Here is a 26,028-nt window from a genome sequence, read left to right on the forward strand (position 1 = left end):
CCCTTTCGATATTAAATTTGATGGTCCCTTTAGAGTTATACTGCCAATAAAGTCACACCAGTTAGGCATAACATTTAGGCCTATATGGATAAGTTTTTTTGCGCATACGCTATGTTAAACTTTTAAACTAATAAGTAGGCTACATTCATAACATAGGCTATTACTAGCCCTATGGCTATTTGGGAATTCTTGTTCCATAGCCTACTGTACACTAGGCTACATGCTAACTTAGGCCTTGCCTCTCCCTTAACCAAGTCTTTCAGCTGTACTATTTAGCTGCAAGTACAACAAAGAAATATAATATGCTGTGCAGGTACAGCTAATTATGAAGATATCCATAGTAAATAAATTTCTTTGGTAGCCTATACTTTATTTAGTTAAAAAATTATACAACGGCTTTACTTCAAAATCGGTTCTGTGGCCGAGTGGATAAAGGCGGTGGCATTTGAAGCAATGAGGCTTAGTAATTGGGAGGTTCCGGGTTTGATACACAGCCAGGTGGATTTTTCGTCCAAGAGCAATCTACGATTTTCCCATCGGAAATGACTTTCTAAATTGAATAGATCTAAATTTGAGTCAAAATGTTGTATTGGAAGCCACCCGAAGTGTAAGATGTAATCCATAAAGCCCTTGGGGATTCTCCCACATCTGTGGTCGCTTAAGCGTCTTAAAAATAACTGCTGATTATTATTTTGATTATTAAGTCACTTTAAGACTCCATGTTACGAATACACACATTAGTTACAATGTCGACGGACGTATCACTTAAATTTCACAGCAATATGGACTAATTTCTATTTTAAGGTGCATTACAGAATACATTTTCTTGTACTATAACTAATTCACAATCTCTAATCACTGAAAGCGAATGAGGGCAGAATTGGTCATTTAAATTTCGCAGCATATATCTGAGCCATCTTTTCAAAATGATATGCACTCAAGTATGATGACCAAGGACATGTGTCACTGCCAGTCTGATGGAACAAATTCTTTTAGAGTTGGTATTGGTTTGGTTACTGATAGGTTTAGGCAATCAATGAGTCATTTGCAAGCCAAATTTTAAGACAGAGCAAGCCTAGAAATAAGACCAGTATAAATTGGAGTTTTCAACTGGTTTAGAAATTTTTCCCCTTCTTTTTGGGCATAATACCAGGATCCAATGAGTAGATGCATCTCATGGTCAAGAAATTGAATTTGAACAAAAGTTTAAAGTTAAATATAAAATATAAACCTATATCACTCCATCTGAAGGTTGAGTCAACAATACAGAGACAATAACTCAGACAATAAATCATTGTGTTGTGATCGAGAATGGTTACCTTGATATATAACGGTGTTGGAAGTTTAAACAGTACATAGTGTGTGTAAAGTGAGAAAAGAAAAGTTGACTTGTAGAGTAAGGGATAGTACAAGGCACGTACCAAAGTAGAATTAATACACTACAGAAGTAATAGCCTGATGCAGACCAATTTTATAGCATTTTCTAGTATTCGGAGTGGTCACATTTATTGTTGCTGTAAAATTTCAGCAACACTAGTGTTTGACATGTTGTAAATTTTCTATCAAATCTTGTTGTTAAACATATTAACAAAACTTTCCATATATCGGGGGATGATATATCGTGAATAACAAGTTTTCCCACTGGTGCCGTTTTAATATTAGAAATACATACGTAGCCATTTCTAAAAGGGACAAACCATTGTTGTTCTTTTGTTTTTTTTACTGTTGTTGTGGATTTCCTGCAAAGATGGTGAAACTTCAATTCTTTTTGTGGATTTTCATTTCCTTGTTAGGTATGTCGATGTTTTTTGTGACTATTTTTGATCAAAATGTTTGAGGGATCTTTCATGAACTTGGGAGAGGGTTTTTTTAATTTTCAGTTCAAGGTTCTTAATTGGTTTAGAAATAGCTATTATAAGTAGCGTTAAGACTAACAGGCTGTATTGTTGTCTCCAACAAAATTCTTCTTTCATTCATTCATTTATATGTTTGTGGGTTATTCCATAAATTAGTGGCCAATGGTATTTTCTTATTTATCATACTTTCATGGAGCATTTGTCATACTACCATGATCACCAATCTTAATTTCAATGTTATTATTGTGTTGCCAATATCCATCTGTACTAAATAAACCCTAAGAAGTTTACCATGACAAATGTAGTGTCTTAAATTTGGTTAAAGTTTGTGCAAATGATTGATAACAGACTAAATGTTCATTAATATTAGTGGACATGAGTTGCCAATTTTCTCCTGGTCCACGGGCCCTAGTATACAAGCATCAAGTTTTGCGAGGTAGTCTTAATTTGCTGATGTTAAAATGGTCAAATTCCTGTTATCTTGCATTTCATTGGATATATAGTGTTTACATATATATTGTTCGTCATTAAGATTCATCAAGATATATTTATGTATATTTATCACCTATTTATCTTCCATTTCTCTACTTAAGCTGTTCACCCTGCCTGTGGACAATCCTTGGGCCGTCTGATTGGTCAGTTAATGCAACGTCAGACTTCATTTGTTGTGGGCACTGTGTATGCTGCAGATGAAGATGTCATTGTGATTGAAGCATTTTCGTTTATCTCGTCTACGGGAGGTAAGTGTGCTCAAACGATTAAAATGATTAAATCATTATAGCTGTCTATGAGTTGCATACAGTTTGTTCGGAACAGTATTTCTATTCCTTTACATCGACGATGTTATCAGACAATTTTGCTTCCAGTTTTATCGATGACATATAGGCTAGGCCGGTGTAGCCTTGTGAGAGGTATGCACCATCGAATAAGAAAGTGATGCTAAAAATGTTAGCAGTTCCACACCAGTCTAACAATTGGCCTACTTGATTTGAAATTGCATTTAATTAAGAGAGATATGTTTTGTTAATTTGTGTTTTAAAAAATGAATGATGTCATTGTTTGGTTTGTGCATGTCTAAGCCATTTACTGTTTGCATGAGTTCATTTCATGTAGCCAGGGTATGAAGCATATTACAAATATGAACTTTACTGAGCAGTATCGATACTTGCAGACATCGTAATGTTCACGGTACTACTTGCCTAGTGCTGGCCAGCATAACTATGGTGACCAAATCAATGACTGTGTATTGCATTGAAACTTAAAGGCATTGACGACTCGCCCCAAACCGTGTGCGGCCATCTGAAAAAGTTAACTTTCTGTTGCTTTAAGTGACGTTTTGTTCATGTTGCTACAAAATGCAGACAGTAATGAAACGTGATACCTTAATTGTTATCTTTAGCTGGACCTGAGATGTCCATCGCTGTTTCGTTTGTATAATGTGCTGTGGGTATTGACCGCAGTTGTATGAACTGACTGTACACTAGTGTCTAATTGCTGACAGTAGCAAGCTGTGTGTGTATTTTCTGGGATCGATGGTGGTGTTTAACACTTCTGTTACACCTCATTCGAAACAAGGTCAAATTACCGGCAATATACGTTTCTTTTTGCGCGAGTCTTCACACCCTTAACATAGTGTTTATTAAAGTGTGGTAGCAGTTTGTATGATGATGATTTGACTCTTAATTTTAGAACATAATAAATTGTCTTCTAAAAATCTTCTTTTTGTTGTAATTGCCTTCTTTAATTCGATCGGTCATTACAATATCCATCGACCAGGTTTTTGTAACTTTGTACTTGCATGTGCAATTGTGCAATAAATATGGTTTGATAAATACTGTCATCATTTAACCAACAATACTAGGTTTGTTGCTTAACATTCAAGGCATAGATTGTCAAAATTGTAGCCACTTGCTTACAAAATGCCAGTGCATAAAAAAAAATTACTAGCTTAAAATCAAATTCCTTCTGGAATTTTCCTTGAATTGAATGCAAACATTGCACAGTTTGCATAGAAGTTTATGCATCTTTGTTTATACTGTTGAACAGTGAAATCCACTGCAAATTAGGTGTTTATAATTGGTTTTGTGTGGAGTTAGCTCTAAAAAAAATTTTTGTTAAATAATAAATCTATGAAAACAAAATTTCAGTAATTGTTACTAACAGCATTTGGATAGCCACTGAGGATAATTATTTCTTCCATCTATTTCATTATTTCTTTTTCACTGTTTCCATCTTTCAAAAGAGGATGCGTTCTTCTACATTGGAGGACAATTAGGGTCAGGGTCACCTCTACCATTGGAAGGCGAAAGGTAAGTTAACTTTGATTTTATTTCTTAAAAGATAAAAGTATCTCAATCTCAGCTCTGTAGGTAATCATGGTGGATAGACAGGATTATAAAAAAACATTAAGATTGCATTCTTTGTGATTAAACATGATAAAGGATGTATACAGCTTTTTAAATTTATTTTCACCTAGTAGTGCCGAATGTTTACAACAAATGTTTTGAAACCTGATGTGGATTAAACATTGGTCATTACTTGGAAACATGTCAGTGCATTACCCTAATAAATATAAATTATATACAAAAGCATATTAAAATGAAAATAATTTTTAAAGGGTAATTGAGGGTAATTGAGCCCTAGGGGTTTTAGTATGTTACACTTTCGAGTCATATTATAGTTGTGTTGCATTGTAAGAGAGATTCCACGATCATCTTTGAAGTTCATTAGTTATGTATAATAGTAATAAAATTATTCACTGTATGTGTTTTATTGTTTGATTTTAGTAGAAGATTGAGAATTCTGCAGTTAGATGTTTCATACAGATATTTATATCATATGCTCAAAATTCATTGTTTTATTTTGTGAGACGATATCTATACCCATGCATATACCGTGACCTCAATTATGAAACAGGCTCACAGAGGGTGAAACCGGAAATAAGATATTTAAAAGAGGGTTAAACGGAAATAAGATATTTAAGACAAGAAAAATAAACTAAAAAGAACTTCTGAACCAAGAGCAGAAATAACAACAAACAAAACCAGAGAAATATGTTATTTCTTTTGTAGATCTATAAGATATGACTGCTAAGAAAATTGATAAATTGTTGGTATTTGTGTTTTTGTTACTGAGAAGCTGAGAGGTGGGTGGAATGTTGGCCCCACCTCCTAGTTCAGTCTCTCTAACTCTATCTATTCTTGTTATGTGTGTTTGATAGCAGCAGGGTTTAGTTCTCATTGTGTATGATAAAGCTTTGTGATCTATGCATAAGAATCAAGTCAGCCTTTTGGCAATTTTGAATTGACGTTCTCTCTCCACCTCTCCCTCTCTATATATATATATGTTTCATATAGTGTGTGAAATGTGAGGCTACAGAATGACTTCTCCCTCATCTAGTTATTGAATGTGCAATACACAATATGCAAATTTCTATCTTGTATACTGTACTCCCAGATCGGCACCCCTCAGAAGCTTCCTAAATGAGAGAATTATATTACGTCTACCGAGTCAAAGTATCACAGATTTTAGTATCCTATACATCTGGATTCCCAGCTCACAGGTAAATCCATAATTTGTTACTTATAATATTTAATATATTTTAAAATTATATTTATTTTCTTATAGTTTATACTTATTCAATTTGCAATCACAGCTTATGATCCTCTCTTTGTGTAGTGATCACATAAAGCCATGTCATCTATTGACCAACGTCTGACAAGAAATTTATGAAAAGAATTTCCAAGTTTTATTAATTTTATTAACTTAATTTTCCATGTTTTTTTTCTTCAATTATATGTTAGATTTCATTAAGTATTATTTCCTTAATTGATTAAGTAATCCTATACTGTCAAGATGGGTGCCTGTCAATCTCATTGATTCTAGATAATATTTTCCTTTACTTTATATTCCAACACTGTATGTTACCCTTTAGCTTTTCAATTTTGTTCCACTGTAAGAACTATACTGTTATTACCATTTAATAAAAAGAAAAGCAAATGCATTCCAGGAAATGGAAGTTGAAGACCAGTTTTTGAGTGGCAGTCTATTTAAACTGATGAGCACTGAAAGGGGCCTTTAGTACTGTATGGTTTGGTATCGAGGGTTGATGATAACCTATTGATGTCAATGTGTTATGAGATCCGCAACGTCTAGAAAGATCAAATAACAAACTTCATTGAAAATCGTGCATTAAGTATTGGGATTTAAATCCATTAAAGACAATCCTTGATAAGACAGATAATTCTGCTTGTTTTGTGCGTTAAATCTTCTATAAATTTGCGAACATGTAGGTGGTTGGACTATGAAGTGCATTCTCCCTGGGGGGGGGGTGTAATTATCTCTGGATCGGTAGTGGATAGACTAAAGCTGTTCGCCTGTCGGGTCCCAAGTTCTTTCTTGAGCATATGAGTCTCGTTGGGAAAGGCTCAGCAAGTTACTACAAGCTGTGGATGTAAACTCCCAGGCATGATGCCTAATTTTCAGAGGATGCTATCGGTTGATTGCACTACGCGCCAAACAATGTTCGTAACGTGTTGGAGAGGTTTGTCAGGTGATGGGTGTGTGTCACGTGACACTCCCAAGGAGAAATCCTGTCACAACAATTGTAACTTTTGTCTCAGCCAAACTAACTCCTCAAAGTTGATTGTATTCCGTCATTAAATTACTTCCGTCAGACGCTTTTGGCCGATGTCTCCATCCCTGCGAATCTGGCTCTTCCCAGAGCTATCAGTCTGGGAGTTCTCGGTCTAACACCGATCCAACACAACATTCGTGCTGACGAGGTCGTTATCATCAACTCAAAACAGTTCAGGTTGGAAAACTTCAGCTATGATAATACTGCACCAGGTAGGTAAATTTGTAGTGAGGAGGAGGAGCTAGGGTTTGGGGGAAGGGGGGGCTGGGTTGGGGAATTATAACAGGAATTGTGAAGAGGAAAGTGGCTGCAGAATATTTAGACTATTAGACTGGTATTAAAACAAAATCATAGGGTTTGAATCAAGTTTCAAAATGTGCATACCAAAGATTATTTATAAGAATGAGTATCCCACCAAAGAAATTCTGTATTTCCTTTACATCCTTGTTTAATCTATGAATTATATGTTGAGCATATGAATTTTTAGAATACTGGTTTGTTTGTCCAACTTCCGAATTTTCTATATACTTTTTGCTAATTATCATTGTCCCTCAAACAACCAGGCTGGGTTGTCCCAACAGCTGTGACCGATATATGTACACTGTAAGAGAGTTGTGTAGCTTGGTGAATAGAACCAGCTTGGAGGTGGGGGGGGGGGCGGATACTAATTTATCATTTTACCTACTTGGGGGTATGTAATAGTTACAATGCAATATGAATTTATATGTAACCAAATGAAGTCATCAACCAGACAACCTACAAAGCTGATTTTGGTCGTCCAAACAGAAATTTGGTCATCTCTGACGACCACTGCAGGATATATGGTTAAAAATTGTGCCCTGTATTATAGTCAAAGCAAGTTAAAGTCACTGACACATCTGTTCAAGCCTCTAGCTAAGTTAACTCTTTGCAGTGTGAAGGGTGCCATGCATGGCATTGAGAAAATTTAGAAATGGTCACAAGTTTTGTCAGAATCCTGAGAAAAGTGCAAAGAGGGGTACCAATTATATTGATGAATGATATTTCACAAGCTAAAAAGATATTACTAATAAACCCTTCTATCTTGTTTTAGGTATTACAGTATAGCTTAACAAAACAATGTTGAGAATTTGTTTTTGCATGTGAAATGTAACTTTATATTGTTATAGCTAGATTGGATGAGAATGATATGCTGTTTGGTATGCCCCAGTAAACATCTACTGACTTGTTGTGTCATAGTTGTGGTTTTCTTCAAGGATAAATCATTTCTTGTAGTACAGTATAATAACAACTTTCCTTGTAAATGTGTGAATTCTCATGAACTTTATGAAGAACCGGTGTATTCCGCATCGTACCGGCAGCCAACTCCCCTCTGTTACTACAATAGTATTAACTTGTAATGCGTAGAACCGGTGAAGTGCAGTATTTATAGATATGACATCATGTGTGTGAACTGATGTGAAGCAATTTCTAAGTCAAATTTGTCTACATTGACCAAATCACAGGCCTGCTGTTTTTTTTCATTTTTCCTTTCTTTTTCGATCAAGTTAATGTTTAGCCTCCCAGATATCATTTCAGTGGCATGTAATAATATGTACCATGAATGTTAGCGCATGAAAAGGACATAATTAACTGTCACTCGGATGGAGGCAGATGTGAAGTTCCATGCATAATAATCTCTGGTTTAATTATAATTAGGCTGATCAGAAACCAGGGTATGATGTAGACTTTTACAGAATTGTTACATGCACAGCGTTGATGGATGAGTGAGTGTGTGATACAGTGAGTCTTCTTGTGTATTTGGTTAATACAGCTAGGCCGAATCATGAACTGGGAAGGTGTCTATATGCCTGACAGTCTTTCACTTTTTTCAGCTTTTATTTGCCTCTACTTCATTTGGGTCATGTCAAATGGGGAGATGGTATAGTGGCATAAACTTTACCAAGTAATCTTCTTGCTTTCCTAATCCAATTTTTATGTCTTTTTCCCCGGGCAAACTAGTCGATTGAAATCACATATTAACTAACTGATTATCTTGAAATTGCTCATTAGCGGTCATCCACATATAATTTGGTTATAATTTGTATTTTTTTTGTTTGAGTTTGGTTGTATATACCGGTACATATACCAGTATTGTTCACAACTCATCTCTGCCGTAGTCTTTACACAGTCTCACATAGTTGTTATCCATTGGTGGCTAATTTTCAGATCGAGGCCGACCTACAATGTTTTTGATTTTGGAGAAAAATTGATTTGTATAATAATGAGTTTTTGTCATGTCTTACAGCTGTTTACTTTTGGGTCGGTCAAGGTATTCCATCCGCCAGTGGTCGTAGGGTTGCTGATGAAAATGGTAACATGTAAGTACAGGTTGGTTGTGATAGACATATTGTAATCATTTGAAAATCCGCCCTTTAGTAAGACTGCCGTTCATTATTCGCCACTGCCCACTTCTTCACCTTTCAAGGTGATTAGTCTGGAACGTTAGCCTGTATGTTACATCATCAATTCGCCAAGCCTAGCAAAAGAAACAAGTGTGGAAAAGTCAATTGCACAGCTCAAATTTCCCGCGATTTACCGCGAGAGCCTATTAAAATGCCCGAGGCAGGTGAACTGTTATGGCAGTGGTATTAAAGGGCGCATTTTCAAATGTATATGTCATCTGGCAACAAAGTTTGCATTTATAAATAGGAAAGTACAATTTATAAGAAATATGTTAAAAGCTTTATGAAGGAAAAGTTATAGAGATAGAATTGTAACATCATGTTAAACTGGCATAAAGTGCCAGCATATGCACACACTTCATGGCACTACACTAGATGATTAATGATTATTGCATCATAACGCACCTTCTGTTTGCAATATCGTCAAGAACCATATTGCCTGTGCCTCTTAGCCGCAGACATTAGGAAGCGGGGTTGTGCCCCTCATCCCCTCCCCTCTGTTTAGGCCAGTCTCTAGGTCATTTGCTCTGAAGGGAAATAATATATAGTCTGTATATTGTTGCATTTGTTACAACCTTTCACATTTGGTCATTTAGGTCCTTGAAATTTTAATACAGGGACGTCAAGTTTAGAATTCTATAAATTGTTGAAAGTTTTCAAAATGTACCTCCCTAGAGGCTCTGATCCTCAAAAATTGAGAATTATCAAAATTGATAATTCAATATCTCAGTGTGCATAACACCTACAGCAGGGGTTCCCTAACTGGGGTGCATGAACCCCCAGGTAGTGCGTGAGTCCATCCCAGGGGCTTCGTGAGACGTTTCTGAATGTCAAAACTAGAGTCCTTTTTGTTGAACTAAAATCTGATATATCATATATTTTAGTAATGTACAAAAGTCGTACCTATTGACAAACTCTTTTCGCGTTCCATACGCATATGTAATTGCCATAGTAGTACCGTATCGTGCATGTGATAAATAACTGAATTATGAAACAGACACAGGCCTCATGACTTTGACGAAGTTGGTGTACACATGACAGCACGTCATGAAGATAAAGAGCCAAACTTGATCTTTTACGAAGCACTGTTATGCGTATTATAGTATAATGACTCAGATCTTGTCTCGAAAAGTTGGGGGTTCATGGACAAGTCTGACATCCACAGGGGGTTCCTGTTTGGATAAAGTTAAGGAATCCCTGACCTAGAGATATATACTGTAGGTGGTAATAAAACACGTGTTGAAGTTTGAGCATTGCCGATGACCAGTATTCAACTTTCTAGCATATTTGGGGGGCAACAGTGATGGCCTTTAACCCTCTAAGAAGTACTCATCTTTAGTTTGTGATGATCAAACTACAGCATTCTGCCCAATTATTTCTTCATATGAACTTCAATGGGTATCTTCAATGTTTTGGCAGAGGGAGCTGTTATGTTGGTCCTAAGTGTGCATGATCTATACTATTATATACATCCCAATCTAATTGTGCTAGTTGTGAAAATATGTTTCAACAGACTACAGTATCTTGTCTTTAATGTTTATATATTATATATGCTATTTTGATATATCCACCAAAGGTAGACAAATTCAAGTTTTGCTAAAAGAACAAATTCATTGGTGATCTTGTGAACAATTTAGAATGGATCTAATCGATTCAAGATTTGTGACTCGATTTTAGAGACCAAGCCCCTGTCTCTGTGTGATACATAGAGAACCTGTTGAGTCCTTGTCATCAATTCAGAAGACTAATATTAATTTTATTATTAATTTAACTTATTTCTCTGTATTTTTTTGTTTGCTCAGAGACCAGCCCCTGTCTCTGTATAACAGAGAGACTATTGTCATAACTCTACCAGATGGTGTCACTGTTTTCGATGTAGACTACCTCAGCGTCTGGTGTGAGGCCTTCAGAGTGGACTTCGGTCATGTCGCGTTACCGACCACTCTGGACCCTCTATCAGTGCCGTTGTTCTTCCCCTCTTCTTCAAAAGTAAATTTATATATAATAAGCAAATGAACTGATATTTACTCATCACCCCACACTGAGCTGGCTTTATTGGATATTGTTTTTGTGATCAAGTTTGCATTCTTTTGGTACAGTATATGGTCTTGAAAATATAACTTTAAAGATGTGACTGATCATTTCCCAAGTTTTGGATTTTAAATGAAACAAGTTATGCCATTGCTGACCATTGTCAGCCATTTGCATACTGTTAAGTGAGATCAAAATAATTTAAAGATTAAAAGTCGAATCATGACTACAGATTAGCATTTGTTAGCTGCTTGATTTTGCAATTAAAGGACAACATCCCTTCCCTTCCCTTCCCTTCCCTTCCCTTCCCTTCCCTTCCCTTCCCTTCCCTTCCCTTCCCTTCCCTTCCCTTCCCTTCCCTTCCCTTCCCTTCCCTTCCCTTCCCTTCCCTTCCCTTCCCTTCCCTTCCCTTCCCTTCCCTTCCCTTCCCTTCCCTTCCCTTCCCTTCCCTTCCCTTCCCTTCCCTTCCCTTCCCTTCCCTTCCCTTCCCTTCCCTTCCCTTCCCTTCCCTTCCCTTCCCTTCCCTTCCCTTCCCTTCCCTTCCCTTCCCTTCCCTTCCCTTCCCTTCCCTTCCCTTCCCCTTCCCCTTCCCCTTCCCCTTCCCCTTCCCCTTCCCCTTCCCCTTCCCCTTCCCCTTCCCCTTCCCCTTCCCTTCCTCCTCCCCTTTCTGCCTCCTCTCTTTCAATGCCCTTTTAGAATAAAAACAACAGAAACTGCACCTTAAAGAGGACATTCAGTAGCCTGAACTCAAAAAGCACAGCAAACGTTCCATACATCTGAAAGCAGTTTCTTCAGAATGCATCATTTAGTTAATCTTGTAAGGATGCAAACTTGAAGGTCACTGGTTAATTTTGCTATCACAATTGGTACTATTGAAACAGTACAACAAAAGACTGACCTTTCCTGAGTCTTTCTATATGCACATAGTATAAAAACATGTTCCACATTATTAAATATGTTTCAATACTTGTTATCGTTTATACTCTTCTAGATATTTCATAACTGTGAAGTTTTGGAAGAAGATAAATTCCAGGTGGCCTGGCTGGTAGACAGTGTGAGGGGTGTCATCTGTGTTCAGCTCAGAGGCAGAGTGGAACAGGATGAGTACATGGCCTTTGGGGTCAGCGGATCTTCTGTGGAGACATCAATGGTTGGGTCGGATGTCACAGTGGCTTGGATCAGCGCTGCAACAGGACAACCTATGGTGGTTGACTACTTTCTACAAGCCTACTCACCTGTGAGTTAATTCAGTTTTCCTTCACTAGTATATATACATCAATTTATGACAGAAATTACATACTACGAAGTAACTTTTTTTCTTCTTGAAAGGAAGGTATTGAGATCTTAACGCAGTATGTTCAACTATCAGGTAAAGTGATGTGTATATTATGATTACCATCCCTAAAATTTAACCCACACTTTTATGCTGGGCTAACAGATCGCCACACCTTCTGGGTCATTAGCCCCATGGATGCCCACAGGGGCTTTGAGACAGGCGTAGGAGCCCAATTTGATTTGGGGGGGCTGTAATGACTTGCCCGAAAAATATAACCAAATTCAACATGTTAATGTGCATGTCTGATAGGCATGCATCTGTTATTACATCGCATGTCAATAACATACAATCATTTGCCATGTTATTACCCTTCCATATTGGTTATAATTATTGAGGAAGTTGTTACAATAATAATGATAATAATAATATCAGTTTAACCATTGAAAAACACATTGCAAATTATTTTTCTTTCAGTAGGTGCCCAAAAAATTCTCAGCATATTGCCCGAATTTTCACAAAAAAGGTTGTTGGGGGGCTGCAGCCCCCCAGCCCCCCTCCCCTGCCGCCTACGCCTATGCAGTTTGAGATACATTACAATGAAACTGAATTCCTCTCTGGATAGTATCTCTGTGTTTAAGTTGAAATAGATACAAAATAGCTACAATTAAGAGACTGTCCGAAACCATTGCAGCTTCCTGGCTTGGAATTCCTTCCACAGAAATTAAATTGCTCTTCCTGACATATGTATGTGTGTTTTAAAGTCACTACGATCGATCAGAGAACAAGATACCTATCAACGTCCTACAATCTCTGAGGGCTTGATTGGGCTGGAAAAGTTACGGGATCTAGGGTAATCTAGGGTAATATTTGAATGGAGTAAATGACTTATTATGAGAGATTTATGTCAAGCATAATATCTATTCTTTTACCCAAAAGCAATTGAGTTAGGGACACCAAATTTGACCAGTTGCAGTGACTGGAATCCTCCACTATTCCCATTAGAGTCATTTGGTTATCTTATTTGAACCTTCTCAGTGTTGAGAAAAAAGTCAAGACCCATAAAACAGTATTTGCAGAAAGTACATTTCTGAATATTTATCTAACTATTTGGTTTAATTACAGTATTTTAGGATGGGTCCAATTGACCATTGAAGGTCATTGGTATTCCCCCCCCCCCCCCCCAAAAAAAAGATGAAAATTTTGAATGCTAATAATTGTGGACTCATCTCAGGTAGTTTCATGGGAAGGCTCTGACTGGTCCAGTTATTTCCAGACATTGATGAGACAGTTCAAATGTCTCAGTGGGGGCAAAATATTTCAAAAGTTGTCATCAATTTCAGTTTAAGTTTTTTTTTTTATAAGTTAAATCATTGTTCTACTTTCTAGCATATTTGGGTACAATACTGATGACCATTAAGACCGTGCATTTGAAAATCCGCCCTTTAGTAAGACTGACGTTCATTTTTTCGCCACCGCCCACTTCTTCACCTTTCAAGGTTGTAAGTCTGTAACGTTAGCCTGTGTGTTACGTAATCAATTCGCCAAGCCTAGCAAAGGAAGTAAGCGTGGAAAAGTCACTTGCAAAGCTTAAATTTCCTGCGATCTACCACGAGAGCCTTTTAAAATGCCAGCGTCAGGTAAACTGATATGGCAGTGGTATTAAAGGGTGCAGTTTCAAATATTGTTTTTTTATTGTTTATTCTCTCAGTGCTTGGCAGCTTCGGGTGTAGGAGCATGTCCTGACGACCGTGTTGGTGGTATGGATAACGCTACACTAATAAGCAGTCAAACCAGGGATGGCATTACCTACATCACCTATGAGAAACCTCTTATCGGAGAGGCAGGTAAATCAAAGGACTCCTACCTATCAGTTCTATATGTTTAAACCCTACAGCAGCCCCCTACAGCAGCCCCCTACAGCAGCTCCCTCTCTTCCCTCACAATATGGCCCTCGCCACTGTGTTGCTTGTCTAGTGGAACAGTTTGGTCCCCTAGTCTGGGTGCCAAAAAGTGAAGGCATAAATAATTTATCTAATGTTTTACATAAACGAATCATTTGGAGTTAGTTCCAAAGCTAGGGCAAAATTTCCCCATTCTTTCAATTTTGATCTAGTTTGAGCCTGAGGAACAACCGACAGTTTGATTTTCTGTAAATATCTGCATGGTAGATGTGCATTCATGTTTATTATTTTCAGAAGAAGTTAAAGGTTTCACTTTCCACAATTTTGTTGTATAGTTTGTTGAAATATATTCTTTTTGTTGATTTGTTTGCACAGAGTTCGACCGAAACATACCGACCAACAGACCTGTCTTCATTTCGTGGGCCTACGGTAACATCAATGATGATGATCTGGTAACGAGACACGTCACACGTACCCCCGGTGAGTGCGTCATCCATTTTGGAAGTTAGGAACACTACTTTCACCTTTTCCAGGACTTCATAATCAAATTTAACTGTTTGGACAGTAGATTTTGTATTCCATTATAACAAAAACCTTTTTGTTTTTCTCCTAATGAGAGCTTTTAAACTCACAAAGTATTAAATTTTCAACAAGATTCTTTTTTCTCTTTTTCTTTCCTTTTGTCTAAAAGGTGATCTTCAGATTAACTTTATAAGGCAATCATCCACTTGCCCTGCATTTGTTCCAACTGGTACACAGCCCACTACCCCTGTCGTACCCTGGACAATTCCACCGATCAATGCATTGTCTCCCTTCACATTCTCGGCGCAAATAGGCCCCTCTGGTGGAGCTCGTGGAGTCGATGGAATCACAGGTGATTGTCATTCATTATAAGTCTTTGAGGTCCCTTGGATTAATTACCTCCAAATCATGCAGAATATTATGGTAAACAATGGCAACCATTTGTCAATCACTGCCCTAACCCATACCCCTCTTTGCAGTTCTTGTTTATCATATCCACTAGAAAAAATGATATTTAGAGGAGTGCCTTTGTTTTTGTATATTAGGTTTTGTTATTCAGTCATATGCATCGTTCTGCTTTCCTGCAAAACCAAGTAATTTTCCCAAAAGCAATTGGAATTATCGGAAGATGGAACTCTCTGACGTTAGCTTTTGATTTTGAATTTTATTGTGAAGAAACATCACAAGATCTTAGATGGAGGCGAACAACATAGAAATGCTACCTTGCAATTTGCATAATACTTTCCTTTTGTTGGCACTGTAGGAAACAAAAGAAAATGAATTGGTATTTAAGAAAAATGTAGGGCTTTGGAAGCCAAAGATGAAATATGGACACAAAACGTGAAAATGTTCTTTCTGAGGGGGGGGGGGGGGGGGCTGGGGGAATTCATGATTTTAGAAGTTAGATGTACTAACTTATGCATGCACCAAGATTTAGAGCACATATATTACATACAGTGCACTCGATCGACCATTACTTCCAATACATGCAATACACACTGCGCAGTGCCACACTAACCAAGCCAGTTTTTTTCATTTTGGAAGGATTTGACCAATCACATTACTCATTACAAAAATCAACAAATTTTATAATATCTGGCTTGTTATTGGCAAGATTTGTATTACACTAATGGTGCAAGTTGCAGGAAGTACCAGGAAATGTAGCGGGAAATGCCCCCAGGAGAAAATATTTTTGCGGGACCCTCCAGATTAATTGCAGGAATCCTGCAATCGTGCGTCCTAATGCGAACATTCATCATTAATACGATCCACTTAACTGAACATAACTTGAGCACCTGCAAAGTTGGTCATCGTGAACCAAAATATTTCACATGTTCTTGAAACTCAGCTTGATGTAAACTACAGACAATTGCTAATGAAAAATGGTTGAAAAATTCCCAAAATATCATTTCAAGATGTAGCAATCAATATATCATAGTTCTCGCCGTTTTGCTGTTCTTGCCTCTCGTGGAAGACCTTCCAAACTTCGTTTTGATTTGCTAAACCTGGTCAAACCATTTTCATTCTTGATTTTGAAACATTTTACTGCTTACAAAATTTCTTTGTATTTTTTCCACTTCCATTCTGTCAGGTGTGGTAGGCTGGGGTATTGCATGGTACATCAACCAAGCTCTCATCCCTGTGATAACAGTCTCTAGAGGGGTACAGTACACATTCGTGATCAACGGTGGTAATGACCCGACCGTACCCGCCATTTATCATCCTTTCTATATCACAGATAGTCCTAGAGGAGGTTACTCTCAACAAACCCCAGCTCAGCAGCAGGTAAGTCAAATATCATTTGGGACAAGCCCCTACCAGTGTCATCTGTATGTCGATATCTCTCTGCTTGTTTTTGTCTACAATATTTTCCTCTTTAATGGGCATACCATTGAAAAATCACCATATATATATATATATATATATATTCCCCAATATTTTGGTATCTTGGAATACGTAGATGTTCCCCTTATTAATCAGTCAGTGTGTTATAAGTAGGAGCAAGAGTGTTGCTTAATTGGATGCAAGTCCACGAATATCTTTGTTTTAATTTTATCTCTGCAGTCGGAAACGATTTATGCTGGACCCGAGTGTAAGTATAGAGTCATGCTTTTCAGCTTTTATCGTTACAAGTTCAGAGACATGGTATGGTTTTAACTATCAGTGTAGTGTTATGTGAGAGAACCTTGGTGAATACATTGATGATTAATGCACAGGTAGTATGGGACCCGCAACAACGATGCAAGGATTTGACTTGTGTTGTTAGCTAGTTGAAGAAATATGTTGAGAAAGGAGACTGAAATAAAAAAATTCAATTTTGTGGAAAAGGGCACTTTTTGTTTGTAGAAAACAGACTAAATGTGTATGAGTATGGATATATGCTACAATACATTATTTAAAATGCGATATAAATAAAAAAAATAATTGAACCAAGAAGTATTGAGGTGCATTCAGAGCTGTCAATAATAAAGGACAGACATGTTTATATGTGAGACTTTGTACCTGGCTTTATTAATATGCAGAACCTTCATTTGAGATAACTATTACTAATTACAGTAATATAATGATGGGAAGATAATTAAGCAGAAAATGGATAAAATAGTTGGTTGCATCTGTGTCAGCAGTCCTGGTCATAAAATTGACCTTGTTCATCATTTTACCTACATGAGAACTATATTTACATGAAAAGGTCATTTCATATAACAATTATGTTTTACATAACTGATATTTGACGTTATTATTTGATGTCAAGTGCCCATTCAATGAATGATGTGATCTTGTCAAACTGTAAGATTACACTTCTTTTGTTTCTGCTCCCTTCATAGCTGGCCCTCTCTGTGAGTACACCACAACTACAGATCCTCTTGTTCATTCGACCTTTGACACGTACAGGGCTACACTGGTTCAGATGTGCAGTCAGGCTGGGACCAATCCTGGCATCCTCAGATGGACCCCCGACAACAACACGCCAGATTTGGTTTACTATCAGGTAAAGCCATGACTCAGCTGTGCTGTTGTTTTCATGATACTGGGTGATTGGTTTACTATCAGGTGTAGCCAAGAGACAGCTGTACTGTTGTTTTCATAATACTGGGTGATTGGTTTACTATCAGGTATAGCCATGACACAGCTGTACTGTTGTTTTCATAATACTGGGTGATTGGTTTACTATCAGTTATAGCCATGACTCAGCTGTACTGTTGTTTTCCTGATACTGGGTGATTGGTTTACTATCAGGTGTAGCCGTGACACAGCTGTACTGTTGTTTTCATAATACTGGGGGATTGGTTTACTATCAGTTATAGCCATGACTCAGCTGTACTGTTGTTTTCATGATACTGGGTGATTGGTTTACTATCAGGTATAGCCATGACACAGCTGTACTGTTGTTTTCATAATACTGGGTGATTGGTTTACTATCAGGTACAGCCATGACACAGCTGTACTGTTGTTTTCAAAATACTGGGTGATTGGTTTACTATCAGGTGTAGCCGTGACACAGCTGTACTGTTGTTTTCATAATACTGGGTGATTGGTTTACTATCAGTTATAGCCATGACTCAGCTGTACTGTTGTTTTCATGATACTGGGTGATTGGTTTACTATCAGGTATAGCCATGACACAGCTGTACTGTTGTTTTCATAATACTGGGTGATTGGTTTACTATCAGGTACAGCCATGACACAGCTGTACTGTTGTTTTCATAATACTGGGTGATTGGTTTACTATCAGGTGACGCCGTGACACAGCTGTGATGTTGTTTTCATAATACTAGGTGATTGGTTTACTATCAGGTGTAGCCATGAGACAGCTGTACTGTTGTTTTCATAATACTGGGTGATTGGTTTACTATCAGGTGTAGCCGTGACACAGCTGTACTGTTGTTTTCATAATACTGGGGGATTGGTTTACTATCAGTTATAGCCATGACTCAGCTGTACTGTTGTTTTCATGATACTGGGTGATTGGTTTACTATCAGGTATAGCCATGACACAGCTGTGATGTTGTTTTCATGATACTGGGTGATTGGTTTACTATCAGGTGTAGCCATGAGACAGCTGTGATGTTGTTTTCATGATACTGGGGGATTGGTTTACTATCAGGTATAGCCATGACACAGCTGTACTGTTGTTTTCATAATACTGGGTGATTGGTTTACTATCAGGTGTAGCCGTGACACAGCTGTACTGTTGTTTTCATAATACTGGGGGATTGGTTTACTATCAGTTATAGCCATGACTCAGCTGTACTGTTGTTTTCATGATACTGGGTGATTGGTTTACTATCAGGTGTAGCCGTGACACAGCTGTGATGTTGTTTTCCTGATACTGGGGGATTGGTTTACTATCAGGTGTAGCCATGAGACAGCTGTACTGTTGTTTTCATAATACTGGGTGATTGGTTTACTATCAGGTATAGCCATGACACAGCTGTGATGTTGTTTTCATGATACTGGGTGATTGGTTTACTATCAGGTGTAGCCATGAGACAGCTGTACTGTTGTTTTCATAATACTGGGTGATTGGTTTACTATCAGGTGTAGCCGTGACACAGCTGTACTGTTGTTTTCATAATACTGGGGGATTGGTTTACTATCAGTTATAGCCATGACTCAGCTGTACTGTTGTTTTCATGATACTGGGTGATTGGTTTACTATCAGGTATAGCCGTGACACAGCTGTGATGTTGTTTTCATGATACTGGGTGATTGGTTTACTATCAGGTATAGCCATGACACAGCTGTACTGTTGTTTTCATGATACTGGGCGATTGGTTTACTATCAGGTATAGCCATGACACAGCTGTGATGTTGTTTTCATGATACTGGGTGATTGGTTTACTATCAGGTGTAGCCATGACTCAGCTGTACTGTTGTTTTCATGATACTGGGTGATTGGTTTACTATCAGGTGACGCCGTGACACAGCTGTGATGTTGTTTTCATGATACTGGGTGATTGGTTTACTATCAGGTATAGCCATGACACAGCTGTACTGTTGTTTTCATGATACTGGGTGATTAGTTTACTATCAGGTATAGCCATGACACAGCTGTGATGTTGTTTTCATGATACTGGGTGATTGGTTTACTATCAGGTGTAGCCATGACTCAGCTGTACTGTTGTTTTCATGATACTGGGGGATTGGTTTACTATCAGGTATAGCCGTGACACAGCTTGTACTGTTGTTTTCCTGATACTGGGTGATTGGTTTACTATCAGGTATAACCATGACACAGCTGTACTGTTGTTTTGCTAATACTGGGTGATTGGTTTACTATCAGGTATAGCCGTGACACAGCTGTCTATACTCTCAGGTGGCCAGTAATAACAAAGTCTCAAATTTCAACAGACTGTAAGTAGAGGCTGTCTGCAGTGATATGCATGGGAGCTGCAATGAACTTGCAAACATTTTATTAGGGGGCGATGTTCCATTTGGAGCGAGTCTTGGATATCTTTAAGTGCTCACATAGGACATGCTCATGTATATGGGCTTTCATATACAGATGCATACAGAAAATGTGAGCAGCATGGACAGGAGTTACACACAGGGCTTCAGTAGGCAGTTTAGCCAGAATAGAGAGAGGGGGGATCAATTTTGTAGCCGGGCTGTCAAACTTGACAAAGTTATCTACATTTTGCCATCAGTATCTTTATGGAATCATCGGTGAGATCTGTCTTTATCAAAACATGTCAGCTTCTTCTATAGTTGAGCCTTCGTCAAAGAGGTACAAGTAGTGTGAAGAATGCATAATGGACTTAAATGCAGGTGTTTGCCTGAATGATTGCTTTGTTTAATATATCATTATTTTTCACCTAATTATTTTTTCCTATTTTTATTTTTGGGAATCTTCAAGTAGCCTACTGGTGATACAGTAGGATGGTTTGCTGCCTATAAACCTTGGTTGCTGGCTACTTCAGTAATCGACTGATCCATGAAATGTGTAATTCTAATTGATCTTATAAAGGTCATTAAGTAGCATTGTGCCCCTCATGAATATGTATACTCTTTCATAGCAATATGAATATGTATTGATCTTTCATGCCAATACATATCACAGTTGGGTACAGATTTGTCAGCTGTATAGAAACACGATATGTACTGTTTTGAAGTCCAGCAACTACTTAAAATTGATTTAGGTAGTTTAGGGTCACATGACTTTCGAGCAAGACATGTAGTCAATTTCTGATGACCATTTCCCGCACAGTGCTATACTCATCAATACCTGGGATGGAGGATTAACGTGGTTGGAGTGGCAGCCGGACAGCCCTGCGATAGTCAACCCTGTATGAATGGAGGTAACTGTATCGATACCAGTCCTGCAACTTTCTTATGCGACTGCTCTGGTACAGGATTTACAGGAGTACAGTGCCAGACAGGTAAACACCCTCTCATACAATGTCATTGAATGTACAGAAGAATCAATTGGATGATGGTTAATATCGTATGTAGTCCTGCATCTTTCCTATGCGACTGCTCTGGTACAGGATTCACAGGGGTACAGTGCCAGACAGGTAAAAGCCCTCTCATACAATGTCATTGAATGTACAGAAGAATCAATTGGATGATGGTTAATATCGTATGTAGTCCTGTATCTTTCCTATGCGACTGCTCTGGTACAAGATTCACAGGGGCACAATGCCAGACAGGTAAAAGCCCTCTCATACAATGTCATTGAATGTACAGAAGAATCAATTGGATGATGGTTAATATCGTATGTATTTATGTCATACCCATCTATAACTGAACAATATTTAAGTTGCTTAACATTCAGTGCAAGTAATTGATGAACGGGGTTAATCAACGGTCTAGCGTGCGTTACTCACAGACTTAATGCACGATTGGGGGATAATGCAAGCGATGCACGAGGGCGGAGCCCGAGTGCATCCAGCGATAGCATTAACACCCGGAGTGCATTAATCATGTGAGTAACGCACGCTAGACCGTTGATTAACCCCGTTCATTCATACACTACCATTTGTGGGGGGGAAAAATCATAAAACAAAACATTTTTGGTTACATATAACCAAAGATTTATTAAAGTGATGCCCCGTAATTTTACCGTGCGTTACTCACAGGATTAACCACGGTCAGCTGACGTGAATGGACCCATAGGATTTAGGAATCTTTACTAAGTATGAATGAATTATTGTTTATATAGTATTAGGATACACTGCTCATGTAACCAATTGAAAATTGAAACAAAGTTTGACGTATTTCCATAGCATTAACTATTGCAACGGACTGTTGTAACACGTACATATATGTTTTCTACTAAAATATGAGAGAGAAATGAGAAAACAAAAACAAGGAAACCTTGCTTGTAGATTGGATATTTAGTAGTGCAGTAATTTAGAGTGAATAGGGTGATTTTTCTTGAAATACTTCTTGTAGCTATACCATCGTTGAATTTTAACACTGTCTTTGTTTCTTTGTTAGCTTCTCCGTGCACAAACTCACCCTGTAGAAATGGAGGCACCTGTACTGTGGTCGGCACCGGCTTTCAGTGTACCTGCGCATCGGGGTTTGCTGGTTTGACTTGTCAAGGTACTTACAAACCTTCACTGATCATAGAGTTCCTGTTTTTCTCTTTCAGAAGTGTGCTGTGTCTTACGATTTACAGTTCCTAATTCCTTTACAAAAGCCTTATAAAGTTTTTAAAAAAAAGTTGGCCACAAAAATGTAAATATTGCATTGTTAAAGTAATGCCTAAATTTGCTGTTTCACTTTGTGCATCAATTATGCAGTGACCTGTTGGTATTAATTCAATTATAAAAATCATTCCGGGTGTTCTTTAATTAGCATTCCAATATAGGACTCAACTCTTAAATAGATAGTCTCTCTCTGCATCCATCTGTGAGGTTGGTCAAATGATTTTCCGTTCTTACAGAAACCATCGTTGTTTCCTTTATTTGTTTCAGTAACATCTCTTCCATGTCAGTCCTCCCCTTGCCAGAATGGAGGATTTTGTACTAACCGTGTCTTACCAACTAGATTCACTTGTACCTGTACTCAAGACTTTACTGGAACATTCTGTGAGGTCCCAACTACAGGTGAGTCATCATGGCTGTAGAGTAAATTTTTTTACAAAAAGTCAGTAAAAAATAACCTTCTTTCCAAACATGATCTTACCTGCCTTTTAATTTTTAAAGGTAAATCAAGATTTATAAAGGTAAATCAAGATTTATAAAGCTTAATATGAAATCTTAAAATGACTTCATGATCTTGTGAGCATTATCAGAAAAGTAGTGTTCTAGCATTTTGGAGTTGCAGTAAACTGGTAACAAGCTGACCATGTTACTAAGTAGCAGTCATTCCCTCCCCCTCCCCCCAACCACTTCCCTCCCTCCATTTCTTTGTTCGGATGAGGTGTAATATTTTACAGGTATGAGACAAAGTGTCGTCTCAGGAGAGAGGTTTTGCAAATTGTTTCCTAGGATTTGAACTCTTTTCTCACAAGCAGTCACAAATTAGTTACATTCACAGTGAGAATTAAGTTTTGCCTCTAACTTTGATATATATTTCACATGCAAATCATGTGGACAGTAACCTTTCCCATAGTTGCCAGGATGCTATACATAGGCGTACGAGGCGGGGGGCAGGGGGGGCAGACTGCCCCCCAAATTTCCAGAGGACAAGAAATTCGGGCAAAAGTCCTGAAAAATTCGGGCAGCCTAAGAGGAGAAAAAAAAAATATATATACATTTTTTTTTCTCCTCTTAGGCTGCCCAAATTTTTCAGGACTTTTGCCCGAATTTCTTGTCCTCTGGAAATATATATATATAAATATGCAGTAGCTTGCCCGAATCTTTTTCAAATTTTTGCCCGACAATTCCATGAGCATGATGCCCGAATATTTCCGTGTCACACCACCGTAAGCGCAGTTCATCTGGGCTACCACGCTTTTTGCACGATCACTTTTTTTTTCTAACTAGTCAATTGTATACCTGGACCAAGGGCGGCGGAACCGGGGGGAAAAAGGGGGCACGTGCCCCTCCCCCACTTTTCCTCAGGTTAGAAATGTGCCTTTTTTCTGCATAAAAATTGAGGTGCCTCAAGTTAGCAAGAGGCCAGGGAACCAGAATGAACTCTCTGGGAAGGGCCGTTTCCGGCCATCTGAGGGGTTTGTAAAACCAACAATTTTCTAGTACGCTCCGCGCCAACCGATGGTAGCGCTCCGCTCAGATAGTCATGCATACAACTTTGCAAATCATGGCTAAGCCCGTGACTTTTAATGAATTTCTGTAGGTCAAACTCAAAGCTATTTCGAATGGAAAAAAATTGTTAAGATATTAACAAGAAAAAAAAACTCTAATTCGGAAGATTCCTACATTAGCAACTAGCATGATTTCACCTCATTTTGTCTCAAAAGAAAACTTGTTCCTTGTTTCCCAATTTGCGCATTGGATATTGCAGTGCTAGTATGCATATTTTCCTTTGGGGGGGGAGGGGGGGGCGTTGATGGAGTGATGTGTATACACAAAAAAGATAATTCAATATAAGAGTTATAAAGGGTACTAATTATAAGGCTGCATCAGTCCAATCGAATTTCTGCAAAGTGCCCTTTGATGTCGGTGCCCCCCCCAGATTAAAAGTGCTTCCGCCGCCCTTGACCTGGACATCCCCAACATGAGTGTATATAAGAAACATTTTCTTTTTCATGGATGGTGGGGAGGGGGGGTGCCTACAAGCCTAGAAGTACAGGTTTATCATATTCTTTGTTATATTTTATACTTTTTTTGTGAGACAAACTGCAGTCTCACCCGACACAGCGACATTATCCCGCCTACGTGTCGTTGAACAATGTATACGTTTTTCTTGAGGTAGCTGAGTACTGTGTTTAAATAATAAATAAGGTAACTAAATAGGAGCTTAAAAAATATACTGTCCCATTTTTCCCCTTCAAAGTGATGTTACCATTTTTTCTTTTTCTAATTTACCAAATTTTTGGGGAAGTGTAAATTTCTAAAACGTGAGATTATAAAGTAAAGAATGTTTAGATGCAACTTGCAAGGCCTCAGAAGTGCCGTTTCCGGCAATCTGAGAGGCATTGTTTGCCAAAAATTTTCTTGTACGCTACGCGCCAACCAATGGTGGCGCTCCGCTTAGATAGTGTCACGCGAACTTTCGGGCACAAAAAGTTCTGCCCCCCCCAAACTGAAATGGTCCCGTACGCCTATGATGCTATATATGGTTTGTATGGCCTGCTGATCCAGTTCTTGGTGTGGCTGCATGCTTGGGTCCCTCCCTTAGAGTTTCTTAAAACGTTCATGGTTATTAACTTCAGGGAGGGTGGTTTGCCAGGGTTGGGGCAGTCTCCCCCCCAACCCCCTCTCCTCCAGTGAAGTAAGCTTTTCTGTGGCTGGTTTGTGATTGTTTAGTCTTTCTCATGCTTCCATTATGAATAATTTGCTTGTCTACTTTGCACCTTCCTCTAGTTTCCCCCTATTATTCTTCTTTCTATATCTGCCATTCTGCAGGAGCTGTCCTTGGCACAGCTTGATCAGGCTTGTCCCTCTCCCCCACCCCCCTCTCCCCCCATCATACCTTCCTTTAGAGTTTAGATTTTTACCCAACTGACCCAAGCTAACCTTGGTCCATTTACTTCAACTATTGTGACAAAGTACACATATTGTAATGTAATCGTGAACGTCTTAAACTATTTTCTCTTAGGTAGTCGTTAAAAAAAAATACCAGAAGTGGACAATAACTTATAAGACTGTTTCATATTTTAATCCCACTATTTCAATAGGATGCATAAATGGGCCACTCGCACAAATATAACTCTATATACTGTTGTAGTAGCAATAACGTTTCAGGGCGATGCTGTTTTAATATTTTACATTTAGTTTCTCCGTGTGCGAACTCGCCCTGTAGAAACGGAGGCACCTGTACTGTGGTCGGCACCGGCTTTCAGTGTACCTGCGCATCGGGGTTTGCTGGTCTGACTTGTCAAGGTACTTACAAACCTTTACATTTCTTCATGATTTTGTTATCTCTAAGAGGAGTGCGCTCTTCTCCATACCGCCTCTCCATAGAGTTTTCTGTTCCCTCGATCCTTTTCAAAGCCGTATAGAATTGTTAGTTTTAGTGTCACTTGACATCTTTTGTTTTGCATTTCTGGAGGACGGACGGACGGACGGACGGACGGACGGACGGACGGACGGACGGACGGACGGACGGACAAGTGGATGATTTGATTAACATTCAAAACCCATTCAATCTCTAAGACCAAGAAATGTGTTTCTATTTTGGATACAAACAATATTTGCTCAAATGAAGCTAAGGGATGTGATGTAGATGGGTTTTTTTTTTTTTTTTAAACCGGTGATTTTGTATTTTTGTAATTATGTAGGGTTTTGTATTTGCTGCTTCTAATTAT

At 38.3% G+C, this 26,028-nt stretch overlaps 1 protein-coding gene across 4 annotated transcripts in view; it reads left to right on the forward strand.

The window, feature by feature from the left end:
• The window catches only part of LOC139967339 (uncharacterized), a 62,792-nt gene that overhangs the window by 567 nt on the left and 36,197 nt on the right, over positions 1–26,028 (forward strand). For 2 of the 4 annotated variants that reach the window (XM_071971025.1, XM_071971026.1), the window contains exons 2-18: positions 2,450–2,596; positions 4,099–4,165; positions 5,313–5,418; positions 6,533–6,704; positions 8,759–8,831; positions 10,718–10,904; positions 11,938–12,183; positions 13,931–14,066; positions 14,499–14,603; positions 14,815–14,997; positions 16,237–16,430; positions 16,710–16,737; positions 17,471–17,634; positions 20,854–21,025; positions 22,086–22,193; positions 22,568–22,699; positions 25,496–25,603. In XM_071971025.1, the coding sequence (XP_071827126.1) occupies positions 2,500–2,596; positions 4,099–4,165; positions 5,313–5,418; positions 6,533–6,704; positions 8,759–8,831; positions 10,718–10,904; positions 11,938–12,183; positions 13,931–14,066; positions 14,499–14,603; positions 14,815–14,997; positions 16,237–16,430; positions 16,710–16,737; positions 17,471–17,634; positions 20,854–21,025; positions 22,086–22,193; positions 22,568–22,699; positions 25,496–25,603 (2,278 nt within the window). In that variant the 5' untranslated portion in view covers positions 2,450–2,499. Of the gene's footprint in view, positions 1–1,210; positions 1,794–2,449; positions 2,597–4,098; positions 4,166–5,312; positions 5,419–6,532; positions 6,705–8,758; positions 8,832–10,717; positions 10,905–11,937; positions 12,184–13,930; positions 14,067–14,498; positions 14,604–14,814; positions 14,998–16,236; positions 16,431–16,709; positions 16,738–17,470; positions 17,635–20,853; positions 21,026–22,085; positions 22,194–22,567; positions 22,700–25,495; positions 25,604–26,028 lie in introns of those variants that run through there. The other 2 variants (XM_071971027.1, XM_071971024.1) reach the window with 2 other exon arrangements.

This window comes from Apostichopus japonicus, chromosome 5 (assembly GCF_037975245.1).
Source record: "Apostichopus japonicus isolate 1M-3 chromosome 5, ASM3797524v1, whole genome shotgun sequence".
Classification (NCBI taxonomy): domain Eukaryota; kingdom Metazoa; phylum Echinodermata; class Holothuroidea; order Aspidochirotida; family Stichopodidae; genus Apostichopus; species Apostichopus japonicus.